Source organism: Habropoda laboriosa, unplaced genomic scaffold (assembly GCF_001263275.1).
Source record: "Habropoda laboriosa isolate 0110345459 unplaced genomic scaffold, ASM126327v1 scaffold28, whole genome shotgun sequence".
NCBI classification, from domain to species: Eukaryota; Metazoa; Arthropoda; class Insecta; order Hymenoptera; family Apidae; genus Habropoda; species Habropoda laboriosa.
Window position 1 is genome coordinate 3615531 of NW_017100174.1, and position 14076 is coordinate 3629606.

Sequence of the window (14076 nt, forward strand, 5' to 3'; positions counted from 1 at the left end):
TCGTGCAACGAAGAAAATCAGAACAGCTAAAATTCCTTAAAAAAAAGAAGAACAAGTTCTAAGAAACCGATTTCTTATCCAGAGATCTTCTCATTCTTCCCTCGAGCGAGAGATCACGAGCACATCGTCTTCGTCGAGAGGCGCATCGTATCACAAACATAAATATCCAACGATGTATTAAAGCGAGAGGATCCAAGGAGTTCCGGAAGTGGAATGGTCGCGAATTCTCTCTAGATCGAACACGTTACACGTCGTTTCCTCGGCTATATTGGTCTTTACACACAGAGCGGGGACGATTCTCGCGAGCCCCTGTTGACACGACCGGTGGTACAGGTCGCTAGCGATACGATCAAAATTACGGTTGCACGGCAACGAATCACCCTCTTCGACGTGATGACGTATGGATGGAACGGCACCCAGCTATATGGAAAACGGATCCGGCTGTCGATCGGTATTCCGGTTATTCGCCCTCTCTCTGTTCCGGTTCCCCCTCATCGGTACAACCTCCTCTGTCCTCCGGTTCGTACACATTCCCGCCCAGTAGCGTGGTTGAATAATTGCGGAGGAAAGGTGATCCTTTGTACTCTGATCCTCGCCTTTGTCCCGATGCTTGTTCCGTTCTTCTTCTCCTCTGTTCCACCCTCCCCTCTCACGTTGCTTCGTTTCATTTCGTTCGTTCACCGTCTCTCTCGCCATCTCAATTTCCGGCTGCTTCGGGCTTAATCGTTCCAACGGAGCCGCCGACCACGATACCGCGTTCATTCCCATTGCGTTCCAGTGTGAATCGCGAGCGTACGTACGTATGTGTGTGTGCAGAGAGAGATCCGCGATAACGATCAATCACTTTGTTGCATCGTGGTTTAACACGTTCCCGCGGTTCCTTTTACCACCTTTTGCATACGCTTCGAGGCATCTCCTTGGCGTTTTCACGAGGCTGTCGCGTAAATTCCCGCACCACTGTGTTCGACTTTTTCTCTTTTTTTTTTCTCTCCCTCCACGAGATCTCGTCGTTTGTCGAACTGCGTATGTGTGTATGTAGGTATATCAACGCGAATAATCGTTACACTTTTTTTCTTCTCGTCGTTATCGTCCGTTCGCGTTTCGTTTCGTCTGATTCGAATATTTTACCGCCGTGCTCTTGTCGTGGTCACCGGTCTTCACCACCACCACCGTACGCGATTTCCGGCGTTTTGCACGAAGAACGCGTGTACTTTCTTTTCTTTTTTTTTCTCGAGAGCGAGAGAGAGAGAGAGAGAGAGCGAGCTAGCGAGCGAGTGCGCTCGTCCCTCACGGCGGAAGTCTTCCGTCTCTATTCACCGTCGTCCACGCGAAGGATGAGGAGAAGTAGTGGTTCCGGGACGAAACGGTTAGTAGAGCAGCAGACACAGACAGAGAAGTAGAGAGTAGAGCCTCGGTTGCTTGGCTTGACCGCCGTGCTGCATTGCCGCGGGATACTCTCCTGAAACAGGGTACAACACTTAAATTTTCTGAAGGGCCAGCCTGTGAAAATAATACCGCTCTATTTACGGTATACATAGGGAAAACAGCGAGAAGTTGTGTAAAGGGTGGTAGAGCCCTTAGCCTAAGGCTGCCTGGCGAGATCTAACCGGAAACGTAAGAAGAAAAAAAGGAACGAGATAACTGCGCTAAACGAGAATAATATACAGTGCAAGCTATACAAATGAGAATACCCCAAGAATCTCTTCATTTGAGAGTCACAAAGATGTAAGATCGGGGTTATCTCCGGCTCACTTTCATTTCTCCCCCGCCACAAGAACTAATTACGATGGCAAACTAGCTTTGTGACTGTGAGACTGTGGAACCACCCGTGTCGGTACTTCAGATACGCTTCTATATGTATACACACACACACACACTCGTGTCTATACGTCTATACAATTCGGTCGTTTCAATTACACGTTACGTATGAATACGTCAAAGTGTGTGCAAATGTCTGTTTCGAAAGTGTATATATATATATATGTGTATGTCGGTGCTTTACACAGAGAATTCTGTTAACCGGCGCAATGAAGGGGATTCATTAATTAAACGCGTGTGTCGAAGCCAACGCTTCCGTTCCCTCATTCAACCCCTTCCCACTTCCTCGCCGCCAGTCTTCCTTTCCTTTGTTTGACGTTCATCAATTTAAAATTAATATTCAGGCTCGTCTTCTCGTACTCCCGTTATTAAACGACCGATGAGAAAAAAGGAAAGATTTTCCGCTCTCCTATGAAGGAAACGGTTCGCGTTTATTAATTTCCCTCCGCTTTTCGGAACACCGGTAACGATCCCTAAGGTAAAAAACGTCGTTTACGGTCCTGAGATAACGAGCCAGGTGAAAATGTGAGAGGTGAGGAATGGCGGCGGTGCAATTAAGTCGAAATCACTCACCATTGAGTACATGAACGGTGATCGATTTTGGTTGAGCGTTACTCGGGTTACAAGTGTACCGGCCGGAGTCCGACGGTTTCGCTCCCTGCACCAACAGGAAGCTCGTGGTGGTGTCGCCTTTTTCCGTGACCACGGACACGCCACCTCTGGTCGGGTCGTAGCTGATTATCTGCAACAGAGATCGGAAAAGGGACGCGTTCAGTGGAGCAACACGAAGAATCGAGTCGGTATCGCGAGTCGAGAGGGTGGACGAGTCTTGGGACGAGTTTCGCGGCAACATCCTTCCTTTTATTCGACGGCTGGAAGTTAGGAGTAGGTTGCTACCAGGTCGAGGGAGATAAGTCTTTGCGACTATATTGCGATATCTGTCATCGTTCAGCGAGGGTAACGGGGAAAAATTCTCATACTTTCCTTTCGGTGATTTATCTCTTTGCGCTACCGGAAGTCGCTAATCGAGAGGACGTAATGGCTGTTTTTATTTGAAAGGTTCTCGATGTTTGTTGGCTTTTTATATTACTTCGTCTTTTTGTACAAGTGTGAGATCATTTTTCAATAATGTTTTACGAAAAATAAAAATTCTGATTTATTCGTATTTTGGGTTTAGGTATGTGGTTTATATATGGAAATTTGCGGGGAAAATTGATAAATATTTTGCAAGAGAAATTAACAAAGAATTTCTAATTTTTAGTATATTATTTAAACAAGTGGAATTTTTTCAAATTGTTTTACGCAGTCAAATACAAATTTTGTCAATTTGTATCATCTCTATGTCTCTAACAGGTTTCGAGACATGGGACCAAGTACGTTTACTACCCCTAACTTCGAGAGCAATTTTCACCCTTTAAATCTGAACGATTGCCAATAAAAAAAAAATACGTGTCAAATATTTTTTCGAGATCTGTCGCATACTAAAATTTCATGAAAATTGGTTCCCTCGTTACAAAGATTCATCTTATCCTACCCTGAGATTCACAAATCGTTCGAAATGTCCACGATTTTTTGCGGTACATCAACATTGCACCTTCGAGTTACGAGATCTTCCAAGTCAGCGTACACTTATTTCCTTTCGAGCAAATTCGACCTGGCCGTCACGATTTCGCTTAGATTTCTACGCCCTCTTTCTCGAGCATCTGTGCACATAGATTCAGAAAGGGTAACACGGAGGCAACGTCCGAACGTGCCACTGTACACAGTGTCGGCCCCTGTAAACGGTTCTGTTTATCCTGCGCCTGTTCCACTTGACGTTCCTCGCGAGTGTCTCTTTAACAGGGGTCGCGAGGGTCGACGTTCGCTCGTGAGGGAGCTGCAAGCCCGAAGCCCGGTGTCGTCACAGCCGAGACGGATTTCTAAATAAATGATCTACAGCTCGAGCCTTCGGTGTGCTGCTCTTACGTGCCATCTTAAGAACGTCTTAAGGGAGGACACCCTTTCGCGAAATTTCTTCAAACTCCCACCCTTCAATTGCCTCTTCCCCTCGCGGCTGCAGCTATCGTCTTGCAATTTCTCGCAAATAAACGCTAAAGAAACCTCTTCAAGCGTGTTACACCGAAGTTTTTCACGCTGATACACAACGATCACGTGTAGAAAAAACAGGATTCACGTTGAATATTAAAAGAATCCGTATTACCGTCTTTAAGATACGTTCAATTTAAGGAACTCGTAATTTTCAAACGTGATAAATGGAGAAAGTTCGGACGTTTCGTTGTACAGGTGTAAATAAGGAAAAATTTTAAGCGAAAAAGTAAGGAATAAATAATAAAACTGGGCGAGAATTCATTTTGCCCGTTTAACGGTTCAGGAACACGGCTCACCTGGACGGTTCAAAGTATGATTAATCGCACGTGAAAGTTGTAACCAGCAAGCTCGATAAGCCGCAGCCCTCTTCCTTCCGTTCTGTTATCTGGTCCGCGATATAACGCAGAATAATATGCGAAACTTTCACTGGAAAGTACACGGTTAATCCGAGTTCCGTGTATGACGGGCTAATAACGACGACGCGCACACGTTTCACCCCTTTCTGTTCGTGTTCGCCGGCTCACAAAAGCGCGCCAACTTTTGTACCGCCGAAAAAAAAAAAGGAAAAAGAAGAATAGAAGAAGAACTGGAATTTTGATTCACGTCGGTGTTGTGTCATGTGAAAGTTCTTCCCAGTTACAATTCGCCAACTATTTTCATACACGCGCCGCGATTGCCTCACGATCGTGATGTTTAACGAGTTATATTTTCCACGTTTTATCGAATCATTCATTTTTCAACATGCGACAATTTTTCCGTTCCTACAGATAGACGCATCTGTAAATGAAAATTCGCCGAAGAGAATGTATTTCATATGAATTTTTCTTTTGTTCATTTCCAATATTGTTTCCGGGCAGAATAGATTTAGTACGGTTGAAATTGAATTTGCCAGTATGTTTACGATTGTATTATATTAATATGTAAAACGAAAAGCTCGGAAAATGCACGAAATTTCCAACAATTTCCCCACATTTTCGAAATTCCTTTCCTCGAAGGGAAGCGTGAAAAAATGTCCAAAAAGAACACGCGAAACAGCACAAGCATCCGAACAACGTTCACTTTTCTAACATCGCGAAAAATCCCGTTTGCCGTGAAATGACATTTCGAAAATTTCGAATTCGGTTTTGCGAGGAACAGGACAACGAGAAGAATCGAGAAGGCAGCGCGGTATCGGGGAAGTCGTGTATCCGAAGAATGAAATAGAGGCAACGGGAAAAACACGAGGAAGAGAGCTGTGTCAGAGGCGAAACGACATGTCGACGAACGTGGAAATCCCGAATTTTACCGTTCCCGGGATCGCGGATGGCCAGATTTCTGGAGATCTTTATTCGATGTCGGCGAAACCGGGGGTGGGAGGGCTGGGTGCAACTCAACGAACTAGATAATTTCGCTGCATCGCGGAGTTCGTAATTTGGCGAAGTTTTAAGCGCGTGTCGAGCGAGAGTTCGCATGACCCCGAGAAATAGAGAGAATGGAAATTGTAGGTAGCGAGATGGTAGTCTCGTCAGCCTCATTACGCGTTCATAGGAGAAATCGGCGTCCAACGGGAATCCGGACGACGACTCGATGGAACATCTTGGACTCAATGGTCCATTGGAATGGTTTCCACCCAGCACGTTACTACTTTTGTCTTATCAGTCTTCTCCCGCGCTCTGATAACGACTCCCTTGTCTTCCCTCTCTGTCTCTCCTTCTTTCTCTCTCTCTACATTTTTCCGTCAACTTATGTCGCCTCTTCTCACCTCTTCCAAAGTCCGTCTTTTTCTCCCTTTTCCCCCGTCCCACAATCCGATCTTAATTTATCTACTTCATTTAAATCGATAGCCTTTCAGCTTTGATTGAATCCTTCAGGATCACTCGAACGGTTCTCTTTATTACGCGAAATCGCTTTAGAGCGTTCGAGACCGTGCTACTTCGGGTTCAATTTATCGTGATTGACACTGGGTGCGAAATTAAAGTTATTCCTCCGGATAGCGACCTACGGCCGAACGATGTTTTAACACGCAATTAGACGATCGCAATAGGGAACTTCTTGTTTTTGTATTTATTGCTACGCTTTTAGATGTTCATTTTCTTATTCTGTAGTTTAATCGTGTTTCTCGGGACTATTGTTGCGATTTGGGTTGGAAATATAGGGATGAATTTGCACTTATTAACGTTTGCACGACGGACGTCGGGTCGTAACTGACCCAGCTGTTAAATATCTCTTGTTTACACCGGCATTTAAATCAGAATCACGATTCTCCTCTCCTTATATCATATTTGTTCCTTTAATCATAATATATTTGCATAATTTTAGTTAAAAAATGTGGTTTCGTTTGCGTACGAAGAAGATTTTAGTATTGGGTCAAATTTGACCCAGCATCCGCCTTGCGTGAAACTATCCACAGTTTCTACATATAATAGTGTTCATAATTTACACAGCATTCGAACATCTATACTCACGATTTCTCATGAACGAACCTCGTGCAAAAGTAACGTAAAATAGCAAATATACTCTCGTAACGATCCCAACTTCCGCCAAGCTACAGCAAACAAAAGGAATCACGTATCGCGAAAGAACGACTCTTAAATTTAGCAGAAAGTCTTACGAACCACCGTTCGTGAACGTACAAACGGCGAAAACAAGACGTTCTCTCCCCCATACCAGTTTCATTTCCCACGAAACATATTTTCCAATTCGAGCTTAGAGATATTCTCGTTCTATCGTCCAATTGTTTCCTCATTTGTCCGGGGTCGAGCGGAGATTGCTTTTTATTTCGCGATTTCTCGCCAGACCGCTGAACGTGTATACCTAACCTACGTTCGAGATGGTTCGCGTCGAACGAAAAAATACATTGTTCAACGGAGAACCCGTGGCTGTCGGCAATGTTGTTATCGGCGTACAAAGTTCTTATTACGCGAACCGTATCCTGGCAGGCTGCCTTGTTCCACCTCGGCAATATCGTTGGAAACAACATCAGCACGAGGAGGAACCTCGTCGACGTAAGAATACGTCCAACGTTCCGCGTTCATGAGACAATGCCTCCCTCCCCTTTCCTTTAATGGAATAAAATGCAAATTGCTCCGCCTTGTTACCTGCTACCTCTCGAAATAATCTTCGTCCTTAGCTATTTTATTTCACACTTTCTACCAGACGCACAGGCGGCCGTATTAAAATTCAAATTGCCTGAATACGAAATCACCGATGCAACTGCGTTATTAAAATCGAATTAATTCAAATTGATTCGAATTTAAGATCTAAAGATTTCGAATTTAAATTTTCCCGCGCTAACCAACGCCGAGGTGTGTGTATGTATAAGCAAGTGAAGGATCGCTAGGCGGTGCTTTAATAAGAAGCTATTGGGGGATACAGCTCGTATAATGGCATGTTGCGCGCGGCCTTATGAAAAGAATGTTTACGAAAGTAGATACATAAACGTCACGCTGCCTCGTGTCTCGAGTTTTTCACTAGCTAAACGTTTTAAACGAAACGTCGCCTTAAACAACGCACGTTCTTCGCTACACTGTTTCACTGGCACGATTACCATTTTTTCCCCTTTCGTATAGAGGGTGTGCAAACAGCGTGTACAACTGAAAAGGGTGTCCCTCGTGCGTGAGTAGGTTGAAAGTGAGGAACGATATTTCCTCGTGCAAGACTCAGTTATTGAATAAATCGAACTTGAATATTTTTCGATTTTTATGTAGGATGTGAACAGGGAGAAGGGAGTGTCAGAAAGTACTCCAACTCGGAGTAGGGTGGGCGTAAAATTAATTAAACGTTTCTACGTTCTCGCAACAGTGTATTTTACACGAAGACTATTTCTGCGTTGTCTGAGCGTCGTTCGCAAAAGTATGCGTTCAATGGTCTCGTGAAGAGATCCATGTCCACCCCTACGCGAACAGGCCCAGGGAAAAACCCAAAGGGGCGAGTCGACCCCACTGAGCGCGCTGGGCCTGGCTTCAAGGTGCTCGCTTCACCGTCTCCGGGACGGATTTTCTCACAGGAGCAACAACGGGTCAACGTTGTAAAGTTTAATAAATAAAATAGAAAAAGAACAAAATTACAGGTGCAAACGACTTGGTGGCCACTTAACGACTGACTTTTTCGCTCGTCTCGCGCCTCGCCGACACACCGCTCTCACACGCACAGCCGTCGTCTTCCGGCAGCCTTTGTCTAGCTACCGCTGCGCTAGACCGTCCCATATTTATTTGTGGAGTTATATTTTTTTTTAATACTTTAGTGATCCATGGGAAGCATACATTCCATTTGAGTACTCGAACAAAGTTGATTATAGAAGCGATGATCGATAGATAAATAAATTTCTTTAAAAAATCATTTGGTCGCGAAAGGGTTAAGGTAGTGATTTAGCATTCATTATAGACGCGATGATCGATACATAGATAAATTTCTTAAAAAAATAATTCGAATGGGTCACGAAATGGTTAAGGAAGTGCTTTAATCCAAGAAAAAATTATTAAAACAATTTTCTATAAAAGAAATCACCTTTTTTCTTTAGTGTAACAAGAATTCACACACCCCCAGTTTATTTAGAAAATTCAGCCGCGTTTTGCAGCGTTTCCTGAATACGCTCGGCGTTAAACAGCTAATTTCTGTGTTTCATGGCAGCGTTTCGCTCGGGGCCGTTCAAACTTCCCCTTCGCTTGGTCGTTTCCGCGGTATTTTACGCGGGTGGAGAATATCGCGGGTGAGTTTCTTTTTTCTCCCCCGCGAGAAAAAGGTCCAAGTTCCATCGTCACGGGGACAAAGGCGACGAAAATGTGTCCACCTTTATTTACCGGCGGCCGATGCCAAGGGAAATGGCGCGCTTTCGCGCCGAGTCACGCATGAACGTAACACGAGCTTTCGACCCGCCTTCATGCTCGAGGACCGGTCCCGGAGCTTTTTTGCAGACATCCAAGCATGAAATTGTATCCGACAGGTAAACAGTTGTAAATAAAGCGGGCTGTCGTGGCGACCACCGCGCGAGACACCAAGAGGAACATTTTCATTTGTGTTGGTGCGTGTGAGGTGCAAATAACGTTGCTTTCAAAGTGCTCTGTCACAGGGCAAACATTTTTCTCTCCTCTAGTGTTTCGTTTTCTCGTTCCACCCCCTCTTCCCCCCCCTTCTTTCTTCGTTCTCTTTTGTTTCATCATGCACGTAAGTGTCGGTGGAAAATAAAGAAGAAAATAGGTATGTATTCGAAAGAAAAGAGCGTGCCCGCGCTACCGCTTGTCAACTGTTCCGTCGCGCAACTTTCGCCAAATTCCTCCGAGAAAGATGCGTTTACAGTGTGTGCAAAAAGGGGAGAAAAAGAAAGAGCGAAGTTTCGTTCTCGACGAAATTTCCGGCTCAATTATGCAAATGCTTATGAATATTTATGTCGAGGGCGTAATTTTAAAACAAGCAAGGATATGTTATCGAATGCAAATAAGGTGAGCGTTAAGAGGATACGAAAAGTTTCGGGTAAAATACGCTGATAAAAGTTACAGCCTCCTCGAAATCGAAGAGAGTAGTCGGGAACTTTCTATTCCGTCGGTTCGCGAACTCTCGCGAAAGTTGGTCGCAGCAGGGGCAGAGGGGAGGGAGTAATGAAACTTAAACGATTAACAAAAATCGATTACGACGGCAGAGAAAGTTTGTATTACCCCGCGGACCGTTTGTACGTGCAATCGACGTAATCGTTTGGCGTTTGTTAGAATGGTCCTGCTTGTAATTGCATTTCTCCGACACGTTTTAGCGCTCTAATCTTACATTATTTTATCGTTCTCGCTGATCTTTCCGTTTGTTTGTTTCTTTTTCTTTTTTATAAGAAGTCTCTTGAAAATTTGGACAATTTGTCGGGACGATCGTGTGTAGCTGTGGAGAAAGGAAGAGTTACGACGGAACGATCGATGAAAAATGACGTACACAAAGGGTCAAATCGTATCGATCGAGATCAGCTTACTGTTCACGTTATTGTGAACAAATGAGAGTTACAAATCCAGAGAATTCGCCTTTATTTCTGTCCTCGTAATACCGTGGAAACCGATTTGGCAACGTCTTTGCCCTGCCCTTCTGGCAATCGTCCACGATCGCCGTATAAATAAGACGCGATATTGTGTCTCGTTTAACAATTCCTTAATAGGATTTCATTCAGGTAAACCGATTTCAAGCGATCGAATCAATTTGTACATCGAAGGTATTGAAAGTTCGTATAAATTCTCTGCTCTTAAATTCGCTCGTCGATCCGTTCGTCGCGACGAACGTTCGCTTAGCGTGAAAAACTGGGCTGGAAAAAGTTGAAAAATTCAAGTTTTTTATTTTTCGTTTTCTTCTATTTTTTTCTCTTTTTGCTCCTTTTGAAGCGAAAGAATCACCGGTGAAAAGGGACTAGGATAAGGATTTCAAGCTGTTTGAAAGTCGAGTCGCCCTCTTTCGGTGACACACTGGCCGAGATTCGTATGAAAGTTGACCCAGAAAGTCACCTAATGAAATGTAACCAGACAAATCGGCAAACATCGTTCCGTACCCATGCAGAATATGTACAAACACAGGAAAATTTAAAGAGGAGAAACATTCGACCTCCGGTCCTCTCTCTAATCAATACGATCTTTTCCGATATTCTTTTTTTTTTTATCGACTACACCGAGTAAACTTCTCAATAAAGTAGAGAGGAGCGCCGTTTCGCAAACAAGGCAATTTGTGCTCTCGGTTACTACCGCAATTTCCTCGTAAACACGGAGATAGGATACGAAACGAAGCTTTATAACAGTATTCCCCTTCAATCCTTCCTCCTATTCTCCACGCTGATATGTCCAAAATACATAGAACGAGCACACAATACACAAACCTGAATATAACGATTTACCAACAGCTCAATTAAATTTCATCATTAGTTCATCCGATTGTGATTTTCCACCGTTATATCTTGCGTGTACCAACCGAGCGATCTGTTCCTAATTTTCCGCATTTACGACCTGCGGGATCGATAATCACTTCTCGATCATCCCTTCTAATCAACCCGAACAAACAGCCGGCATTCGCTAATGAACACATAGCGGTTGCAAAAAGCGGAGAAAAAAGGTAGAGAAAGAGAAGAAAAAGAAAGAAAGAGACACGAGGGAACTGCTCAGTAACAGAAGGCGGGGGTACCGATCGCTCAGTAGTCACGAGGGAAAACAGACGTTAGACCGGTGCTTGAAAGATACACGAGACACGTCTGCTCTCGACGAAGTCGAGTGAAAAGGCAACCGACAAATTGTTAAGTCAATTTAATTGCGACCAGTGTACGGTCTTCTCTATTTACAAACGCACACGTACAAATACAGATGTGCAGACATACACATACACCCACGAAACAAGTGCTCGCGAGAGCGCAGAGAGGGGGGATGGACACTGGAACCTCGAGAGGACAAATCTGCAGGTAGTACACGCGACAACCCGGACAAAACACCCGTTTCCTGGCTGGCACACGGGTGGAACAGAGAGAGAGAGAGGCTGTCTCGAAATTCAATCGAAATCAAAGGGATGAGGTTTATTGGAGCGTAAGGGGAAACCCCGGCGAGCTAGGAGGATTCCTTGTGGCTGGAAAATGTTTCGCGGCGCGGCGCGGATCGATCGATCCATCGACCTTATCATCGAAGGATTGCAATTTCGCGTGCAGTTCACCCTCGGGACGATTCGAGCTCCCTTTCCTTATCGGTTTGCACCTTCTCCCGAGCGGAGCACGAGCTACGAAACTTTCCTACCGACGCGTTTTGCCCGCGAAACTACTCCCCTCCTTCTTCTCATCGTGCTACCGCTCCACGACCTCCTCCCTTATTCTGTCGTCTGGTGAAGCATTGCATCCGAGAGAAATCTTGACTTTGACGGGCGCCGCTTTGGTTTTTCTCGTCTTGTTACGGACACATGGGATTTATGGACTTTCCATCGAGGGAGCGCGGGTATTGAAAACGGAAGAGGAGGCAAGGGGGTGATTTTGACGAACTGGGTAATGATCAGCTTTCGAGATTTAAATTTGCAAGCGCAAGTGTGTGTATTTGAGAAAAATATCAAAATATTGCACTTTGAAATTTTGTATCTTAATGTAGGTACATAGTCTAATTTGAACTCGAACTCTTTTGTTCATCTCGTACAAAGTTTGCACTTGGAGAAAATTGTAGAATTACAAATTGACTAACTTCAGCGGTAAAACTTTTCAAGCTTCCATTTATAATTTTTTTGTGTGGATTCTGGGTATTCAGTTGAGTCAATAGAAAGAGAAAAAATCACGTAAAAATATTCCACAATAATTTGAATTATTATCAGTTTATCTTTAATTATTCTGCAGTCACCTCTGTAGAATTTGCAATTTTTCATCGAGACAGTTAGTTGGTAGGTTCTCAAGTTTTTGAGATACTTTAAGGTAGCACAGGTGGATTGCTAGGTTTCATGATAGACGTCCAGAATTAGGGATACCATTTGCAGCCGTAATACACAGAGTCTGAGACAGATTCAAAGGAGATTAGCCAAAGCCATTCTTCACAATACGGCCAGTTCATGCTGGTATGCGGAAACTCCACAATCTTAGCACTATTCCTTAATTGCCCAGCTTATCTAGATTTAATTACAAAATTCCACTTGTGTCACCGTTTACGCAGAAGACCCTGTTCCACCCTCTTATCTTAACTTCTTCCACGTTCTCCTTCAGTTTTTAACTATTTTCTCAAAACTAGTATTAGTTTCACTTTATAAAATATACACACAGTTCTTAAATTTAAATTCTGCAAGTTCTGAGATACAATTAAACATCGAATGAAATAAAAACACTCTATTTCTGATATTTTTCCAATTCTGAACAATTTGCTGGATCAAGAACTCGTTAAAAGAGAGACTATTTGGAGAAATTTCTGTAAATTTCTAACGAGCGCGACTCGTTAAAATTAGCCTCGAGTTTCACTCTCGTTTTGCAAATTACTTCGGTCCCCGTTGTCTCGCTATTACAGTGCACGCGTTAATCACAAGGCATAGAATTCATCTTGAGGCTCGCTGGACCTGTTCGCCACTAGGGGATCCCAAGGCTGTTGGTCAGCCTTAATGCGCCTAATGGTGTTTCCCGTGCGCCATTATCAGTCGTGCTTTCTCTGTCAAATTAGCAGTTACCAACGTCACTGTTATCAAAATTTATCGCAGTTTCGTTCGCCAGACTGTTCAACAGTGTACCAAGAGTGCTTTGTAGATCGTTCTTTCACAACCGCTGCGTACACTTGAGCTGAGAATAGTTGGATGAGGAAGAAAGAGCCACCTAAACTATACTAAAAGCGTGGCTAAATGAAACTTTAATCGTGATCGCTGTTTATAGCCACTTGACACGATTCGTGGTAATTGTTCGTGAATAATTATTAAAATTAGAGTGTCGTTCAAATTTTTACTACTCGATCCCTGACGCTTCCAAAATTACCTAAAAATTCTCTGATACTGTGCAAACTGGTACAATACCATCGTTAAAAATTTTTAATCTCACACGAAGTTTACACTCGGAGTAAATTGCGGAATTACAAATTGACTAACTTCCGTGGAAAAACTTTTCAAGCTCCCATCCATAATTTTTTGTGTACATTCGGAGTATCCAGCTGAGTCAATAGAAGTGGATTAACGGAACGAGAAGAAATCATGTAAAAACGAAGTAACTCCGACTGAGAGAGATAACGTTGAAAATTTCGAAGTAACTTCGTTGAAGCGAAAACTGGGAATTCACTCGACGCGCACGACGTAAGATTCGAGATATCAGGCTCTCTCGAGAACTATCATCGTTATCAATTATCCTGGTGCAAAGCTGACACCGTTGCAAGCTGTCTCGTTTATAAATTACAATTCCTTTTTTACACAATTTCGATTTTTACGTTAACAGACACGCTTATTTTTTGAAATTTTTCTCACGAACGAGAAGAATACTTACGACGTCGTTATGATTCCAATATATGTAGGCTGGTGGCTCTGGACTTAGGAGAACTACGCACGTCAGATTGATCGTGCTGCCTCGATTGATGTATAGATCTGGTGCACCCAGAATTTCGGTTTGTGGCTCTGAAAAACGAAACGATAAAACAATTCGTTATTACCGATTTTTCAACGTTGACTTAACAATTTCACTCGGAATTCAGTATTCCAAATATTACACAAATCGAAATCGTTCAATATTTCCAGTTAACGACAGTAACAATACCG

The 14076-nt window shown here is 43.5% G+C and overlaps 1 protein-coding gene across 1 annotated transcript; it reads right to left on the reverse strand.

The window, feature by feature from the left end:
* Window positions 1-1367: 1367 nt before the first annotated feature.
* Window positions 1368-13942, reverse strand: LOC108578773 (the record flags this gene model as incomplete). Its single annotated transcript, XM_017942163.1, has 3 exons — window positions 1368-1459; window positions 2392-2560; window positions 13808-13942. Coding segments are annotated over 3 exons (396 nt in total), but the record flags the coding sequence as incomplete, so codon positions are not given.
* Between the last annotated feature and the right edge of the window lie 134 nt (window positions 13943-14076).